The 19,841-nt window shown below is 36.8% G+C and overlaps 2 protein-coding genes across 17 annotated transcripts in view; one reads left to right on the top strand and one right to left on the bottom strand.

The window, feature by feature from the left end:
* LOC127877921 (uncharacterized) overlaps positions 1 to 19,841 on the top strand; it is a 219,059-nt gene that overhangs the window by 150,921 nt on the left and 48,297 nt on the right.
* The window catches only part of LOC127877682 (dnaJ homolog subfamily C member 2-like), a 242,849-nt gene that overhangs the window by 211,744 nt on the left and 11,264 nt on the right, over positions 1 to 19,841 (bottom strand). For 7 of the 16 annotated variants that reach the window (XM_052423908.1, XM_052423898.1, XM_052423850.1 and 4 more), the window contains exons 3-11: positions 19,228 to 19,303; positions 18,692 to 18,790; positions 13,662 to 13,806; positions 12,631 to 12,711; positions 12,053 to 12,118; positions 10,815 to 10,906; positions 10,300 to 10,421; positions 9,441 to 9,509; positions 3,009 to 3,089 (exon numbers count right to left, since the gene is read on the bottom strand). The exons of 1 other annotated variant lie outside the window; for it this stretch is intronic. In XM_052423908.1, coding sequence (XP_052279868.1) covers positions 3,009 to 3,089; positions 9,441 to 9,509; positions 10,300 to 10,421; positions 10,815 to 10,906; positions 12,053 to 12,118; positions 12,631 to 12,711; positions 13,662 to 13,806; positions 18,692 to 18,790; positions 19,228 to 19,303 — 831 coding nt within the window. The remainder of the gene's footprint in view (positions 1 to 3,008; positions 3,090 to 9,440; positions 9,510 to 10,299; positions 10,422 to 10,814; positions 10,907 to 12,052; positions 12,119 to 12,630; positions 12,712 to 13,661; positions 13,807 to 18,691; positions 18,791 to 19,227; positions 19,304 to 19,841) is intronic. 8 more of the 16 variants (XM_052423829.1, XM_052423857.1, XM_052423867.1 and 5 more) reach the window with 8 other exon arrangements.

Below are 19,841 nucleotides of genomic sequence, written 5' to 3'. Positions count from 1 at the left end.
CGAGTTACGTCTGCTGGTGATGTCGGCAGGGGAGCTCATTTGGGATGTCTGGGAGTCGACCATTCTGGGACAGTTCGGAAGGACACTAACTCGGGGCTCCTCCTCTATTTTGCAGACACCAGAGATAGTGAGATTCTCCAATATACTGGAGTGCACCGACACCACAGAGTCTCTCCCCGTCACATCAAACATGGAGTCGTCCGACAGTGTAGGGCCACTACAGGTGGTGTCGCTAGCACCGTCGGTCAACGTGGTGGACCCCCTGGTAGCCACAGGAGGGCGTCTCTGAGTGGGTGAATCCCCCTGTATAGGCGATACAGGGGTGGTGGTGTGTAAATCAGGTGTGTGATTGGATACCGGTTCCACAAAAGTAACCTGGGGGGGGGGGTCCCTATTAATAGATTGAGGGGGGGGGGTACTCTTACCCACTAACCCCTCAACTATAGGACATGACCTCTCGGTTTGGGGTGTGAGGCATGTTTGGGTGATGACGTGGGACCGGTTGTGTTGGTCGTGTTACGGGCGCCAACGCTGTGGCTCACAGTGTCAGGTGCAAATAGCCTGCTCTCCCCCTCGGACCAGGTGACCCCATAAAAATGGGCAAAAGTGGCTTAAGTAACAGCCTTCTTATAGGAGGGGCACCCCTGGTAGGATGCGAAGTGTGGGCCGCCACAGTTGGTGCACCAACGTGTTTTGCTGGTGCACCTTCTCTGGCAAGTAGATCCGGCGCAGCGGCAACAGGTAGTAATGCTAGAACATTTGCCCCTGCTGGCTATGTGGTCGAAACCCTGGCAGTTAAAACACTGGGCAGGTTGGACCGAGCAGGGACGAATGTCAAGGGCAATATTAGTGCCCTTGACAAGAATTTTGTTAGGGACTGGTATAGAGGTAAGGAAAGATATTTTAACCAGTCTCAGAAAGCCAGGCGGCGCGGGGCGATAGGGATCGACCCTTTCCAAGTTGGTAATAGAAAGTTCAGAAAGGGGAATCGCAGGGCTAAATACAAGACATCTTTGAAGTTCCGTTAGTTCCTGGCTTTCCGGGATCCCTGCTAAAAGACCTGAAACTGACCTCATGTTTGAGGGAGATAAGGCCCGGACTGCGACACTGCCAAGGTGGTAAGCCCCCTAGAGAGAAGGGTAGCAGGCGCCTGAGCAGACTTGAGCTGAAGTGAGACGCAGCAAGACGCAAGGGGCACAGTCCGCTCAACGAATCTGGGAAGTTCCCTAGCAAAACACGAGGCCAGTTGGAAGATAGAAAAGGACATAATGGAGCCTACACTTCTGACTGGAGGAGGCACCTAAAGGGCATGGTGTTGTGGGTAAGGTGATGAGAATCCAACCCTAAAAGCGCCTCCCCTAGTAAAGGGGTCAGGTTTTTGCTCTGCCCCTTGGATACTTTATTGTAAGAAGACATTTGAAGGAATTGAAGGTATTGAAAAAAAAATAATTTGACTGGGAATAAAGAAATAATGACTGCTACAGTCGTAGTCCTAAGAAATAATGACTGCTACAGTCGTAGTCCTAAGAAAGTCAACCAATACCGATAAATTATTACTAGTCACCGTTAATTATAGTTTTCCATAGCCTGACAGTAAAGCATAAATTACAAGCACCGCACCGGTAAACAACCCAATAAAGTTTATATAAATAAATAATAATGGTAAATTAAGTCATTTGGTAGTATTTAAATGTTGTAATGTAAAAACCAAAAATAAATTCTGAATACCAAATGACGTCCGAAATAGTGCTATTTAGAGTTTACGAAAAAGAAAACAAAAGAAATCATGGACGGGCAAGGTATCTGTAGCGGTAGTGTTGGGATATGGATCAGCTCTGGTCTTGATGTTCCCTCTCTGCTTTAATTAACTTTGTAGTGTAAAAACAGAAGCTCAAAAATTATCTTTGTTTATGAAATGTACAATATGGCGACCTGAAACGAATAAATGTCTACTGTCTACACAAGGTTTTTCTATTATTTGACCTAGTTTTTGACCTAGTGACCTAGTTTTTGACCCCAGATGACCCAAATGAATCCCAACCCAGATTTCATCAAGATAAACATTCTGACCAAATTTCATAAACATTGGATGAAAACTGTGACCTCTACTGTCTACACAAGGTTTTACTATTATTTGACCTAGTTTTTGACCAAGCTTTTGACCCCAGATGACCCAAATACAATCCCAACCCAGACTTTATCAAGATATACATTCTGACCAAATTTCATAAAGATTGGATGAAAACTGCGACCTCTATTGTCTACACAAGGTTTTCTATTATTTGACCTATTTTGTGACCTACTTTTTGACCTAGTGACCTAGTTTTTGACCCCAGATGACCCGAATACAATCCCAATCCAGATTTCATCAAGATAAACATTCTGACCAAATTTCATAAAGATTGGATGAAAACTGTGACCTCTACTGTCTACACAAACAAATTGTTGACGGACGCACGCACATACGGACGCCGGACATCACACGGTCACATAAGCTCACCATGTCACTACGTGACAGGTGAGCTAAAAAATAACTTAAAGCATGTCAATTCCTATGAAAGTAAATAAAGTTTATTTCACTAAAACTACTTTGTTTGCAACAAATGCATGTCAAGGTGCAGCAGCTCTGGTTTCAAATGGATTATGTGCTGTCAGCCCTTGATAAAAAACAAAATACCTACTCAAATCTCTCCACAGGCATGTACAGAACCTATAGGATAAGTAACTACATAAAATCCATGATTTTAGGAATGATAAGATGCAAATTCTAAATAATTTTTGTTTAATTTTGTTGAAATATTGATTGGGAAAACGTTAAGCCCAATATTTAAGCCAGAGATCAGAATGAAAAAGAGTTGTATGATAGCTGATAAACAATGATAATGACAAAATAACATTATGTTAAACATTACATGCACTTAGGTCAACAATCAATAAACTTTGCTTTTATTTTACACATTTGACTGAGCTTAGGCCTGGGCATCTACCATAACCAGATCTGGGCGTACCTTCACAGTTGTTCTGAGAGTTTTCCTTTCCTTTTTCAACTTGTTCTTCAGAGCTTCCTTCTCCTTTTTAGCAGCAGCAGCCTGTGTGTTGCAGCAAATGATTATATATTACTTGTAATAAATATTTCAGTAATAATCATGAGTTACTGTTAAATGTTGCAGAAATGATCATGATTTACCGGCAAAAATGGCAGCAACTATCATGAGATACTGGTAAATATTTCAGCAATAATCATGAGTTACTGGTAAATATTGCAGCAACGATCATGATTTACCGGTAAAAATGGCAGAAACTATCATCCGTCACTGGTAAATATTGCAGCAAATATCATGATTTACTGCTAAATATTGCAGTAATAATCATGAGTTACTGGTAAATATTGCAGAAATAATCATGAGTCACTGGAAAATATTGCAGCAACAATCATGAGTTACTGGTAAATATTGTAGTAATAATCGTGAGTCACTGGTAAATATTGCAGCAACAATCATGAGTTACTGTAAATATTGCAGCAATTATCATGAGTTACTGGAAAATTCCGCAGCAACGATCATGAATAGCTGGTAAATATTGCAGTTATAATCATGAGTTACTTAGAGGTTAATACCTCGTTGCTTGAGGGCCAGAAGTGATAATCGGCCCGCAGAGTGAATAATCGCCCCGAGGCCTGAGGGCAATTATTTACTCCAGGGCCGATTATCACTTCTGGCCCTCAAGCAATGATGGTATTAACATCTTTAATACTTAATCCCCATTAACTGTACTATTTATTACAGAACCAGCTTTCCGTACTTTAGTTATCATTCAATTGATCACGCAATTTATGAAGTATCTAATGTGACGTAATTTCTGTGACGAAACACATTTTTAGCTAAACACTCTGGATTTTAGGGACAAAAATTCTGTCATGGAGGATTTATATTTTAAAGTTAAATATTTTTAAGCATCGAACGAACAGAAAACTTATTTCGGATTGTGCGTTTGTCATGCATTATTAGGAATCAATGTTGTGTAATCGCTCCGACAAGTCATTCAATTTCGTAAATCGTGTTTTTGGTGGAAGTGGTTAGCATTTGATACAATATTTTAAAAAGTGTGATTTTAAATAAATCTAAAATAACAGGTGGAATAACAAAAAAGGACGAAATAGCACATCGTTGTTATTTTATTTTAAACATTGGATTTAAGTTGTCAAGGTAAGTGTTTCTTAAACTATAAATTTTGCTGTTCATCACTTTAATGAAAACCTTTAAAAGTTCAAATAGAGGCATATATCTAATGTACAGAAGAGTTTCAGTTTCAATCGATATTTGTATAATCCAAACTGTGTGCTATGTGGCGTTAACATTATTTTCGATTCTTTCGTTGAGTTGTGGTTAGTTGTATTGATCACTGTTGGCTCAGACTGAGTGTGGACCTCATTTTGTTATTACTAACGCGTTGGTCGTGACGTCACCGGGGTCGATAATGGATTATCAATATTTGGCCCGGTGGGCCAAACATGATAATCACCTTGCTTTGACTGATAATCACATGCATTAGGGTCAATTTTGTTACTATATATAGTAACATAAGTATTAATGGTAAATACTGCAGCAAGTATCATGAGTTACTGGTAAATATCACAGCAACCATCAGGAGTTACTAATAAATATTGCAGCAACTATCATGAGTTACTGGTAAATATTGCAGTAATAATCATGAGTCACTGGTAAATATTGCAGCAACTATCATGAGTTACTGGTAAATTTTGCAGTAATAATCATGAGTTACTGGTTAATATTGCAGTAATAATCATGAGTCACTGGTAAATATCGCAGCAAGGATCATGAATTACTGTTAAAAATATTGGGGCAATAATCATGAGTTACTGGTAAAAACTAGTATTGCAGCAATTATCATGAGTTACTGGTAAATACTGAGGCAATGATCATGAGTAGCTGGTAAATATTGAAGCAATAATCATGAGTTACTGGTAAATATTGCAACAATCATCATAAGTTACTGGTAAATACCCCAGCAACGATCATGAGTAGCTGGTAAATATTGCAGTACATAAGTTACTAGTAAATATTGCAGCAACTATCATGAGTTACAGGTTAATATCACAGCAATAATCATGAGTTCCTGGTATATATTGCAACAATAATCATGAGTTACTGGTAAATATTGCAGCAATGATCATGAGTTCCTGGTAAATATTGCAACAATAATCATGAGTTACTGGTAAATATTGCAGCAACGATCATGAGTTCCTGGTAAATATTGCAACAATAATCATGAGTTACTGGTAAATATCGCAGCAACGATCATGAGTTCCTGGTAAATATTGCAACAATAATCATGAGTTACTGGTAAATATTGCAGCAATGATCATGAGTTCCTGGTAAATATTGCAACAATAATCATGAGTTACTGGTAAATATCGCAGCAACAATCATGAGTTCCTGATAAATATTGCAGCAGTAATCATGAGTTACTGGTAAATATTGCAGCCATGATCATGAGTAGCTGATAAATATTGCAACAATAATCATGAGTTACTGGTAAATATCGCAGCAACGATCATGAGTACCTGATAAATATTGCAGCAACTATCATGAGTTACTGGTAAATATCGCAGCAACGATCATGAGTTCCTGGTAAATATTGCAACAATAATCATGAGTTACTGGTAAATATTGCAGCAATGATCATGAGTTCCTTGTAAATATTGCAACAATAATCATGAGTTACTTGTAAATAACGTAGCAACGATCATGAATTCCTGATAAATATTGCAGCAATGATCATGAGTTACTTTTAAATAGTGCAGCAATTATCATGAGTTACTGTTGAATATTTCAGCAATTATAATGATTTACTGGTAAAAATTGAAACAATTATCATGAGGTACTGGTACATTGTAAATATTGCAGTACATGTAATCATAATGGTTTACTGATAAACATTGAAGCAATGATCAGGAGTAGCTGGGAAATAGTGCAGCAATGATCAAGAGTCACTGGCATACATGCCATAATTTTTTAGACCAATTCCGGAACATTGAGTTAAATTGTCCGGGACTTTTGCAGATTTTCCGGGACATGTATAAAATGAAGCGATATTTATACACATATGCATTTTTGGTACGTTTTTTTTTTGTTTCGCATCGTAAATTGCAAAAGTTCGAAAGCCTATCCGAAATACACTTGATCTATTAACGTCAAATTAAACATTACTACTTCCGTTACTAGATACAAGCCACGTGTTTTGCAAAACACAAATTCGCTACCCTTTTTGCTTCTGGATAAGCAATCAAACTCAGTCGTCCACTTGTCTTGAAACTTACATACGTGTTTCACTTTTTTGCTGCTGGGACAAGTGGACGAATCTGCTGGGCGTTTTGACATGGCGAACGCAATTCAAATTCACTTATTATTTTTAACGTTATGTTTACTGGGGGTTTAGAACAAGACAATAATAAACCTAGTGAGGATGGCGTTTTTATATGCTTACTTTTTTACTCAACTTCTTTGTAGGTTAAACGTGCGAACATAAACTGCTTTTAACTTTTTACTCAGCGATGTTGGACTTCAGATGTTTGAACAACTATCGTTTGCCCTGACGCAGCGGGATATAATGACGTAGTAGATTAAAGACAATTAACAACCACATTTAACAATGCCGCCTTTTTGGTTTGACCGCGAACGTGAGACAATCGATATGTTAACAGGACCCCTGTTAATTGATCGAGTTTGACACGTAGCGTAGTCTGCCTATTCGGGTAGGCATTGTCATGGAGACGCTGCAGATATACACAGATTCGAGATGCAGTTAAGCCTTAGATAAGGTACATGTATATATGGATTTTGTAAATTCCGGGTCATTTGACAAATTTCCGGGACAGCGGGACAAGTTCTTCATTTCCAGGACTGTCCCGGACAATCCGGGACGTATGGCATGTATGGTCACTGGTATACTTTTGCCATAGATTGCAAAACTATATTTGATGGATCTGTATGCAATTAAATGCTATGTAAAATATGAATGTGAAACTAAACAACATACTAGTATATTTAACATGTATGCCCCCATTTGCAGCCAAATTATTAATATGTGCAATTATTATGAGATTTTTTTTTATTTGTATGTGCGCATTGATTTAAAAATTGATAAAGGTCCTCATTCGCCAAGGACTAACTGGAATACTTATTTATATGATCCTAGATTAAAGTGTTCTCTTAATATTGTGTGAGAACTGTTTTAAAGTAGGAAGCCCCTGTGACCTATGGTTAACCTCTTCCCAGTGATCTAAAAATTGATAGGCTTTTTACCCACCAATAAGCCAGCCTACATGCATACCGTCAACAAATCAAAGATGAAGATGTTCTCTAAATATCAAGGTGAAATTTAATTGTCTTCAGACCTACAGCCATTCCAAACAACAACCTTAATATCAGTATATAGATCTATTAAAATACATATTACACACAAAAATGCATTAATGGCGAATTCAGAGTGTTCTTATAGTAACTGAAATTGATAGTAGTTGTTTAATAAGTCATTCACAAACATTTCCTAGAGGTAAAACAATTAAAATGGAGTCCTGCTACAAACAGACAAGTACAATGCTTAAGTCCTCCATCTACATGGGGGCATATTAAACAAGAGACTGCCAAGCAATATGGTCCACTACCTGTGAAACTCCACCATTGTCAGTATTTTTGTGTTTTTTTATATTTTTTTTATATATTTGTTTCCATAGCAACCAGAATTCTTGATGTAGGATCAAAATGAAATGACGTGCATAATGTCCATATTGCCATCTATCCATGTATCAAGTTTCATGAAAAAAATATTAAGAACTTTAAAAGTTATCGCAGGATCCAGAAAAGTGTGACGGACTGACTGACAGACAGACAGACTAGCAGACAGACAGAGCGCAAACCATAAGTCCCCTCTGGTTTCACCGGTAGGGGACAATAAGTTCAAACTAAAGCTTTGTCACAGACGTGATGAAAACCCCCACATGCCGCATTGACACAGAATATTTTGCATGTTGTCTTCACAAAAAACAGCGGACACCATGCTCTATGTTTAAGTGACCCTGTGACCTAGTTTTTGACCCAGCATGGCCCATGTTCGAACTTGACCTACACATCATCTAGATACAATTTCTGACCAAGTGTGGTGAAGATTGGATGAAAACTACTTGAATTAGAGAGCGGACACCATCCTCAATGTGTAAAACGTACTAAGTGACCCCCTGAACTAGTTTTTGATCTGGCATGACCCTTGTTCGAACTTGGCCTTAAGATCATCTAGATAAAACTTCTGACCAAGTTTGGTGAAGATCGGATGAAGCAGACACCATGCTGAATGTTAAAAAACACAGAAAGTGACCCCATGACCTAGTTTTTGAACCGGCATGGCCCATAATCAAACTTGGCATAGAGATCATCTAGATAAAACTTCTGACCAAGTTTGGTGAAGATATTGGATTAAAAACTACTTGAATTAGAGAGCGGACAACATGCTCAATGTTTTTCAAACGCACTAAGTGACCCCGTGACCTAGTTTTTGACCCGGCATGAGACATATTCAAACTTGACCTAGACATCATCTAGATACAACTTCTGACCAAGTTTGGTGAAGATCGGATGAAAAGTACTTGAATTAGAGAGTGGACACCATGCTCAATGTTTAAAATGCACTAAGTGACCCCGTGACCTAGTTTTTGACCTGCCATGACCTATGTTCAAACTTGGCCTAGACGTCATCTAGATAAAACTTCTGACCAAGTTTGGTGAAGCTCAGATGAAAACTACTTGAATTAGTGAGTGGACACCATGCTCAATGTTTAAAACGCACTAAGTGACCCTGTGACCTAGTTTTTAACCCGGCATGAGACATATTCAAACTTGACCTAGACATCATCTAGATACAACTTCTGACCAAGTTTGGTGAAGATTGGATGAAAAGTACTTAAATTAGATAGCGGACACCATGCTCAATGTTTAAAATGCACTACGTGACCCCGTGACCTAGTTTTTTACCTGCCATGACCCATGTTCGAACTTGGCCTAGACATCATCTAGATACAACTTCTGACCAAGTTTGGTGAAGCTCAGATGAAAACTACTTGAATTAGTGAGCAGACACTTAATACGGACCAACAGACCGACCGACAAGTTCACTCCTATATACCCCCCTAAACTTTGTTTGTGGGGGTATAACTTCACCAAACTTGGTCATGGGGGTATAACTAAACTAAATGAATGCACTTTACATGAGTTATGAGTGCACATACCATAATCATCTATAACTAAATTTAGATATGTAATTATCTCCACTTGATTTAGTTAACAACATCTCTTAATAGCCAAATGAATGTTTATCCAATCATCATTTCTAAATACTTACACAGCATTAAGTTCTTTAATACTTACCACTTGGCGAGCTTTTTCCTCTTCTTCTTGTTTCTTCTTTCGTTCAACCTCTTCTACTTCTCTTTTTTTCTGTATTATTAAGTGTTTCATTTTATATACAGTGAATACATTTTTTTTATATGAAAGATCCGACCAAATAGCTCAATTTGTACTCCATTTATTGTTACAAACCATTAAATGATATTTAGACCGTGATAATGTCCCACAAAAGGTTTGAATTAATATTTATTGCACCAGCGGACATTGTTTTTTCTGTTTACGGTAATGAAGACCTTGACCACACCCACCTCAGATGCCATGCCAAGCAAGGTCTTTACATAAAGTATCTTGTATTACCTTTATCAAAATATCTCAATTTACGCTCAAATCACTCAAGATTTCCCCGAGAAAGGTTGTTTCCCACTACCCAGGGCAGGTACTTATATCAATATGTGACAATTCTTGACTTAAATCATTGACTGTAGAGATAATTTCATGACCTTTCCCCACAGTAATGAAGTCAAACTGGGCATTGAACCCACAATCATCTGATATATAGTCCTGTGCTCTACCAACTGGCATATGCAACAACGAGCAGGATATATACTATCCTTGGGAATGCTGGTCCATTACACAGACGGGACAGAATGACAGACAGAATGACAGACAGAATGGCAGACAGACAGGCCAAAAACAATATACCCCGATCATTCGATCCAGGGGCATACAAACTTGGAAAGGCCAGCGCCTTTAAGCGTATTTTAAGTACCGGAGATATATTGTAGTATACTTAAGAGTACCCAGGTTGCTTTTACGTAGTACCTAAGCCAACAATGACCAAAGGAACTGCAATATGAAGATACTGAGCAATATGACTCACTCTATCCTCCTCCTCCTGTTTCTGTCTGGCAGCGTCCTGCTTCGCCCGCTTCTGTGACGCCTTTTTCTCCTTCTCCTCCTCCTTGAAGCGGGCTATGCGGGGGTCACAGGCGTAGGCATTGTCTGAGGAAAAATATTTGAATATGATAGCCACTCTTTTGATACATGGATAATTGTGCTTAGTGTAAGATTAAGTATAATTATCCAGGTATAAAAAGTGGTGTTAGCATATTATATCGACTTGTGAGTGTAATATACATGTCATAGTAAAGCTTTTTTCAACTCCATACACTAGCAACAATTTAGAATGTGAACCTTTTACTGTTAAACTACGTGTAGGAGAGAGCCTATGAACAGGTTTGTGTCTACGGACAGACAGAGAGAAAGACAAAAAGAATACACACGCCCATGGAGATAAGAGTAAACACCCTTTGATTTGTAACAATGGATATAACCCATGGAGGTAGCAGAGAATTGACAGCTCCCATAAAGACTGGTTATTACACTCATACTTACCAACTATCTGTCTAATTCTTGTCATTTCTTCCTTCTTCCTTTTCTGTCTTGCTGCTTTGTTCTGCTTCTCTATCCATCTCCTTTCATCTCGACTGCAGTCATACAGTAATTTATAGTAACATGGCAATTAACAGTCATAAGGTAATCAATTATTCACAGATAAATGTCTTTTTATCGCAACATGGCTATTAAATGCTACCCTGGAGTTTTAATTCATATGGTAATTCAAATTCACATTGCATTTTACCGTCAAATTGTAATTTACAGTCACATTGTTATGTACAGCCAAATTGTCGTTTTAAGTCATAAGGTGGTTGCAACTTACATGATAATTTACAGTCATATTGAAATGAACATTCACTCTGTAATTGTCAGTCATACTGTTATGTACAGTCAGATGGTAACTTAAGAGTCACATGGTTATTTATAGACACATTGTTACATACAGTCGCAAGCATATTTAAAATAAACAGTTGCACTACAATTCATAGTAATATGGTAATATACGTGGTTATTTAGAGTCCAAATATTATTTACAGTAATATGGAATTTACAGTTGAAATATAATATACAGCAACATGGTAATTTACAGTCATATACCGATAGTAACTTACATGATTACTTACAGCCATATGGCAATTTACCCTCAAAAGGTTATAAACAGTTACACTTAGTCATTTGGTAATTAAATTTACAAGACAAAGTAACTTACACAAACACTTTTTTACAAGGAATTAATTATGGATACATCATGACTGGCAGATTTATACAAAAAAAGCATACATGTATTTAAATGTCCAACAATTTATTCATGTGTAGATGTTTCTCAGTTTATGAGGTCCTCCCGTGCCTGTGGGTGCATTCAACATGCTAAAGATTACATAATGTGAGTACCTGGATTGTGTCCCAGCACTTTTGACCTTATGGCCCAAAAATGGGTGTGGCGTATAAAACTCATCAAGGTTCATCTATATATGAAGTTTCAAAATTGTAGGTGGAAGCACTTTGATTTTAGAGCAAAATGTCAAAGTTTAAGCACGACGCCGGCGGACAACAGACGACGAGCTGGCTATGACAATACCTTGGGTTTTCTCCGCTAAAAATAACTGTAATTTCAGTTCAAGAAAATTTCACAAATTGACAATGATTCTTATTTCACAGAAGACATTATAACATATTATTCTGAAAAATATAAAAAGCTGGTCTGAAATACTCAATCATTTGTTTCAGGGACTCACTTTTCTCCTTTTTCCTTCTCTTCTTCATCCAAGTATGAGAACTCACGCCAGGAATCAAAGTCATACCTGTAATATTAAACAAATCATGAGTGGAAAATAATCAACCCTGAAGACCCTGGATTAAGCAGATATATAAGAATACATATAATAATAATTGATAAACAATGCTATTGACATCTAGAGGTTAAAATGTTGTATGTTGTTGTTATCAGACATTATGTTTGATAGCTACTATTTTTTGAGGTTGGAAAAAATATTATCATTTAAAATATGAATCATTACTTCCGAGCCGAAAAATAGTGTATTGTAGAGACCTACATTAATATACATGGCAAAATTATTGACCAATGTGAGAAAACAAAAGAAATTGGCATAAATATATTAAAACAATTTTTAACAGATTATTATTTTGATAGAAAAACATCCAGATGGGTAATCAACAAGATATTAATAGCAAAAAAGAAAACATCTTCCCAACAGAAATAAACATGATTAATGTTAGTATTTTATTACCTTAACAAAAAATCATATATACACTTAAAGACAAACAATTACATTAAATGAGCATGAAGACTCACCAAAATGTGTAGAATCTGTTAACTTCCTCAAAGCTGGAGCTTTCGTCCCCAATATCTGGGACACGCTTCTTGTTAGACCACCTTTATTGTAGAGATGACAGAGAATGCATGATCTTTCATATGAGCCTCATTCTGGGAAAACAGGGCTTAATGCATGTGCGTAAAGGGTTGTCTCAGATTAGCCTGTGCAGTCTGCATAGGCTAACCAGGGAAAAGACTTTCCAACTAAACTGGACTTTCATTAAGAAGATACTTGATATAAAAGGAAAATACCATACAAGTGAAAAGTATTGTCCCTAATCAGCCTGTACGGACTGAACAGGCTCATGCATGTACATTTACGCATGTACATTAACATAAGTTTTTTTCCACAATAAGGCTCATATTTTAACAATACCAAACAGACAAAACAGAATGTAATGGTTTATATTAGAACAGTAAGATACGTGAAACACCCCAGGACACATGTCTAGACGTAAATTAATGGCATGCCATAAACACTTAATGTCATTTTAAACGATTTATTTAAGGTTTTACATATTATTTTTTTATATACTGTAGCTACAAAGAAGCCCACATTTCACCACTAACAGCAATCTGGCAAGAGATTTAGTAGGCTCTTATGCAAAACAATTAAAAGCTGCTCTATTTTTAAAATAATTTGAAACCATGAAGTATTTTGGACAAGTAGTTTGATTCCCAAATTTAAGCTTGGATCTCTAAGTATCACTGTGAACTATGAGTTAATTACATGGGCATTAGACACACCATGCTGTCTTCAATTTAAAATTAACAGTAATTGATAAATGATGAGGCAACAATGCCAACAAACTTGATTATGTATATATTTGAATCCAGAAGTATGGACTTAACCATAAGGAAAATGATGTTTCCACTGTGGCATGTTATTTTAACATTTCAGATCATAGTTCCAAATTATGCAAATATTTTATCTTTAAAGTAACAGTATGACTTTAACCTAGGTAAACAGGAAACAGAACACCCCATCTAAAATTTAACACACGACATACCGTGCATTTTCGACAAACACAGGTCGGAAGACCTCATAGAATTTCTCCTTGGAGTTGTTATTATTGGGCGGTACACTGTCGTCAAACAACGGGTCCACGCTGTCAAAGGCACGCCGCTTTGCAGGAATACCCAATGTCTCCCAGGCTGAAAACATAAAAACAATGAAATGAAGTTTATTCTTTCAGTAATTGAATGTCAACAAAGGCTTACTGAAAGGGTTAAAGGTTAAAGGTTAAAGGTGTGGTTTATAGTCTGCTTCTATATACATATTCAGCCGACTTCACAATCAACCCCCTGATCACTGGGATCTAAGTCGTCCGTTTACATATGGCGCACCAGGCAGCCACGGCACATTGGCTTATTTCCCTCACAGGTACCCATTTATACACCTGGGTGGAAAGGAGCAGATGTGGGACAAATTTCTTGCTCAAGGAAATTACAGCGGTCAGGGCGGGATTTGAACCTGGGACCTCTCGATCCCTACGCCAGCGTCCTACCATTAGACCACTGCTCCCCAAGGGTCATTGAGCAACTTTGAGACTTTTATGGATGATAATCTGTCAATCTTTCTGCCATTCTTTTTATCAACATATTAATTATATAAAACGATTTCTTTTATTTCTCACAGTCAAGTTCGTCATACAAGCTGTGTGCCTACCACACATAATGTAGAAAAAGAAATACATGTAATTAATCTACCAATATCAAAGACTAAAATTTCTTACCATTGCTACCATGTAAAGTTATCAATGTATAGCATATTGAGGTACAAGCATAATGATGAAGTAGAGTTTTCCTTGGAGGTCCAGCTATCAATGTATAGCATATTGAGGTACAAGCATAATGATGAAGTAGAGTTTTCCTTGGAGGTCCAGCTATCAATGTATAGCATATTGAGGTACAAGCATAATGATGAAGTAGAGTTTTCCTTGGAGGTCCAGCTATCAATGTATAGCATATTGAGGTACAAGCATAATGATGAAGTAGAGTTTTCCTTGGAGGTCCAGCTATCAATGTATAGCATATTGAGGTACAAGCATAATGATGAAGTAGACTTTTCCTTGGAGGTCCAGCTATCAATGTATAGCATATTGAGGTACAAGCATAATGATAAAGTAGAGTTTTCCTTGGAGGTCCAGCTATCAATGTATAGCATATTGAGGTACAAGCATAATGATAAAGTAGAGTTTTCCTTGGAGGTCCAGCTATCAATGTATAGCATATTGAGGTACAAGCATAATGATAAAGTAGAGTTTTCCTTGGAGGTCCAGCTATCAATGTATAGCATATTGAGGTACAAGCATAATGATAAAGTAGAGTTTTCCTTGGAGGTCCAGCTATCAATGTATAGCATATTGAGGTACAAGCATAATGATAAAGTAAAGTTTTCCTTGGAGGTCCAGCTATCAATGTATAGCATATTGAGGTACAAGCATAATGATGAAGTAGAGTTTTCCTTGGAGGTCCAGCTATCAATGTATAGCATATTGAGGTACAAGCATAATGATGAAGTAGAGTTTTCCTTGGAGGTCCAGCTATCAATGTATAGCATATTGAGGTACAAGCATAATGATAAAGTAGAGTTTTCCTTGGAGGTCCAGCTATCAATGTATAGCATATTGAGGTACAAGCATAATGATAAAGTAGAGTTTTCCTTGGAGGTCCAGCTCAATGTATAGCATTTTGAGGTACAAGCATAATGATAAAGTAGAGTTTTCCTTGGAGGTCCAGCTCAATGTATAGCATATTGAGGTACAAGCATAATGATGAAGTAGAGTTTTCCTTGGAGGTCCAGCTCAATGTATAGCATATTGAGGTACAAGCATAATGATAAAGTAGAGTTTTCATTGGAGGTCCAGCTATCAATGTATAGCATATTGAGGTACAAGCATAATGATGAAGTAGAGTTTTCCTTGGAGGTCCAGCTATCAATGTATAGCATATTGAGGTACAAGCATAATGATGAAGTAGAGTTTTCCTTGGAGGTCCAGCTATCAATGTATAGCATATTGAGGTACAAGCATAATGATAAAGTAGAGTTTTCCTTGGAGGTCCAGCTATCAATGTATAGCATATTGAGGTACAAGCATAATGATGAAGTAGACTTTTCCTTGGAGGTCCAGCTATCAATGTATAGCATATTGAGGTACAAGCATAATGATAAAGTAGAGTTTTCCTTGGAGGTCCAGCTATCAATGTATAGCATATTGAGGTACAAGCATAATGATGAAGTAGAGTTTTCCTTGGAGGTCCAGCTATCAATGTATAGCATATTGAGGTACAAGCATAATGATGAAAAAGACTTTTCCTTGGAGGTCCAGCTATCAATGTATAGCATATTGAGGTACAAGCATAATGATAAAGTAGAGTTTTCCTTGGAGGTCCAGCTATCAATGTATAGCATATTGAGGTACAAGCATAATGATGAAGTAGAGTTTTCCTTGGAGGTCCAGCTCAATGTATAGCATATTGAGGTACAAGCATAATGATAAAGTAGAGTTTTCCTTGGAGGTCCAGCTATCAATGGATAGCATATTGAGGTACAAGCATAATGATAAAGTAGAGTTTTCCTTGGAGGTCCAGCTATCAATGTATAGCATATTGAGGTACAAGCATAATGATGAAGTAGAGTTTTCCTTGGAGGTCCAGCTATCAATGTATAGCATATTGAGGTACAAGCATAATGATGAAAAAGACTTTTCCTTGGAGGTCCAGCTATCAATGTATAGCATATTGAGGTACAAGCATAATGATAAAGTAGAGTTTTCCTTGGAGGTCCAGCTCAATGTATAGCATATTGAGGTACAAGCATAATGATAAAGTAGTTTTCCTTGAAGGTCCAGCTATCAATGTATAGCATATTGAGGTACAAGCATAATGATAAAGTAGTTTTCCTTGGAGGTCCAGCTATCAATGTATAGCATATTGAGGTACAAGCATAATGATGAAGTAGAGTTTTCCTTGGAGGTCCAGCTCAATGTATAGCATATTGAGGTACAAGCATAATGATGAAGTAGAGTTTTCCTTGGAGGTCCAGCTATCAATGTATAGCATATTGAGGTACAAGCATAATGATGAAGTAGACTTTTCCTTGGAGGTCCAGCTATCAATGTGTATAGCATATTGAGGTACAAGCATAATGATGAAGTAGAGTTTTCCTTGGAGGTCCAGCTATCAATGTATAGCATATTGAGGTACAAGCATAATGATGAAGTAGAGTTTTCCTTGGAGGTCCAGCTATCAATGTATAGCATATTGAGGTACAAGCATAATGATGAAGTAGAGTTTTCCTTGGAGGTCCAGCTATCAATGTATAGCATATTGAGGTACAAGCATAATGATAAAGTAGAGTTTTCCTTGGAGGTCCAGCTCAATGTATAGCATATTGAGGTACAAGCATAATGATAAAGTAGAGTTTTCCTTGGAGGTCCAGCTCAATCCAAATCTTGAGCAGCTGATTTGTTTAAGGAGGGTTGCAAAATTTACAAAGATAAATTTCAAACTTACAGTTTGCACACAAACAATGGCTTATCCCTATGTGATGCAGGTGGTGTAAAAAAATTTTTTTTACACATTTCACAGATTCAAGTATCTTTTATGGTTGGTCTAATCTGTAAAGTAATTGATGCGTAAATTTTTAATTTTCAATCTTCACACAATCAGTCACTGTACCATTTATGATGTAGGTTTAGAAATCAATATATTCCATACATACAACAGATTGAATGTTATTACTCAAAAATTGGACCTACCCCTGATGGTGCAGGTGAAATAATCAACAAATTAAATACATTTTACAGATCAATTTTTCTCACTCGAAAATTGGTCCTACCCAGTGTGATGTAGGTGAAGTAATAAAAAAAATCCATACATTTAACAGATTGAATGTTCTCTCTCAAACATAAATCCTACCCTATGTGATGCAGGTGAAGTAATTAAAAATATCCATACATTCAACAGATTTAATGTTCTCACTCCAACATTGGTCCTACTTCGGGTGATGCAGGTGAAGTAATCAATAAAGTCCATCGATTTTACAGATGGAATGTTCTAACTCAAACATTGGACCTACCCCTGTGATGCAGGTGAAGTAATCAATAAAGTTTATACATTTTACTGATAGAATGTTCTAACTCAAACATTGGTCCTACTTCGGCTGATGCAGGTGAATTAATCAATAAAGTCCATAAATTTTACAGATAGAATGTCCTAGCTCAAACATTGGACCTACCCCTTGTGTTGCAGGTGAATTAATCAATTAAGTCCATACATTTTACAGATAGAATGTTTTAACGCAAACTTTGGACCTACCCCTGTGTTGCAGGTGAAGTAATAAATAAAGTCCATACATTTTACAGGCAGAATGTTCTAACTCGAACATTGGACCTACCCCATGTGTTGCAGGTGAAGTAATCAATGAAGTCCATACATTTTACAGATAGAATGTTCTAACGCAAACTTTGGACCTACCCTTGTGTTGCAGGTGAAGTAATCAATAAAGTCCATACATTTTACAGATAGAATGTTCTAACTCGAACATTGGACCTACCCCATGTGTTGCAGGTGAATTAATCAATAAAGTCCATACATTTTACAGATAGAATGTTCTAACTCGAACATTGGATCTAACCCATGTGTTGCAGGTGAATTAATCAATAAAGTACATACATTTTACAGATATAATGTTCTAACTCAAACAATGAACCTACCCAGTGTGATGCAGGTGAAGTAATCAATAAGGTCCATATATTTTACAGTTTAATTTGTCCCACTTAAACATTAGTTGTACTCCATGTGATGCAGGTGAAGTAATCAATAAAGTCCATACATTTTATAGACAGAATGTTCTAACTCAAACATTGGACCTACCCCGTGTGATGCAGGTGAAGTAATCAATAAAGTCCATACATTTTACAGGCTAATTTGTCCCACTAAAACATTGGTCATATTCCGTGTGATGCAGGTGAAGTAAAAAATAATGTCCATACATTTTACACGTTAAAATTTTTCACTTAAACATTGGTAATACCCCTTGTAATGCAAGTGAAGTAATCGTCCTCCCCGTCCTTGACTTCCAGACCTCGGGCTCTACGCTTGTCTGGGTGGTGGTGCAGCACTTTCTTCTTGTCTGAAAGAATACACAACCAATATTCTGCTCTATCATATGAGTCCTTCTATGTGGACTGCACAGGCCAATCTGGGGCGACACTTTACATATATCCATTAAGACAGTTTTTCCAGATCAACACTCATATCATCATATACCCACAGCACTTGTTAATTGCATTAACAAACAGTTTTTAATCTTTGCCTAATATTCAATAACAGTATTGTTAAATAAAGGCACTTAGGTTCTTGCTTAGGAATGTAATATTTATGCACAAATCTAGACACAAATAGAGACTAAATAGCAGGAGGAATTTTTCCCATGGGTAGCTACATAACTTAAAACACACACACTATATATATATATTGTACTACTTTTAAAAACATATGTTATATATATTGTTTTTTCATTCTTTTTTCACCACAACCTGAGTTATAATAAAAAATGCTTATACTTACAAGCTTTCTTTATAAGGGCATCGGAAGCTTTGTATCTTTGTTTTGCAAGACCCAAAACAGCATAATGGTCTTGTTTCTGAGAAAAATGTTATCTTAATTCAAATACCACAGATAATATTTTAGGTTTAAATGATGTTGTTATTCAGCAACAATATTTACAGCATATCATGCTAGCCAATTACAGCATATCATGCTAGCCAATTACAGCATATCATGCTAGCCAATTACAGTAACCTAAATTAAACATGTAATAGATAACTAAACAGACAGACCCAAATTCACCCATTACATAAAATCTTTTTCTGGAAACTTCAGTGAAAGTATAATGATACATTATTAAGATTCCTGCTGAATACAAGCCCAGGGCCCGTATTTACTAAAAAAAATTACTTAGAATTTAATATAAGTATAAGGAATATTCTTTTAATTTTAATATCAAAGAATTGCTTTAATATTGAATCAAACTTAGTGTAAAACTCTTCTTTTTACATCATTCTTGTTGCAAAACTTTTTTTCCAATGAAATAATCACCAGCGGTAGCCTTTATATATTCAAACTCTGAACATATTTTTCTTGTTTATAAGTCTATTCCTTATTCTTAAGTCTAAGAATGG

This window comes from Dreissena polymorpha, chromosome 1 (assembly GCF_020536995.1).
Source record: "Dreissena polymorpha isolate Duluth1 chromosome 1, UMN_Dpol_1.0, whole genome shotgun sequence".
NCBI lineage: Eukaryota > Metazoa > Mollusca > Bivalvia > Myida > Dreissenidae > Dreissena > Dreissena polymorpha.
Note: the sequence above shows the minus strand (reverse complement) of the source record. Positions and strands in the feature narration are given on the sequence as shown.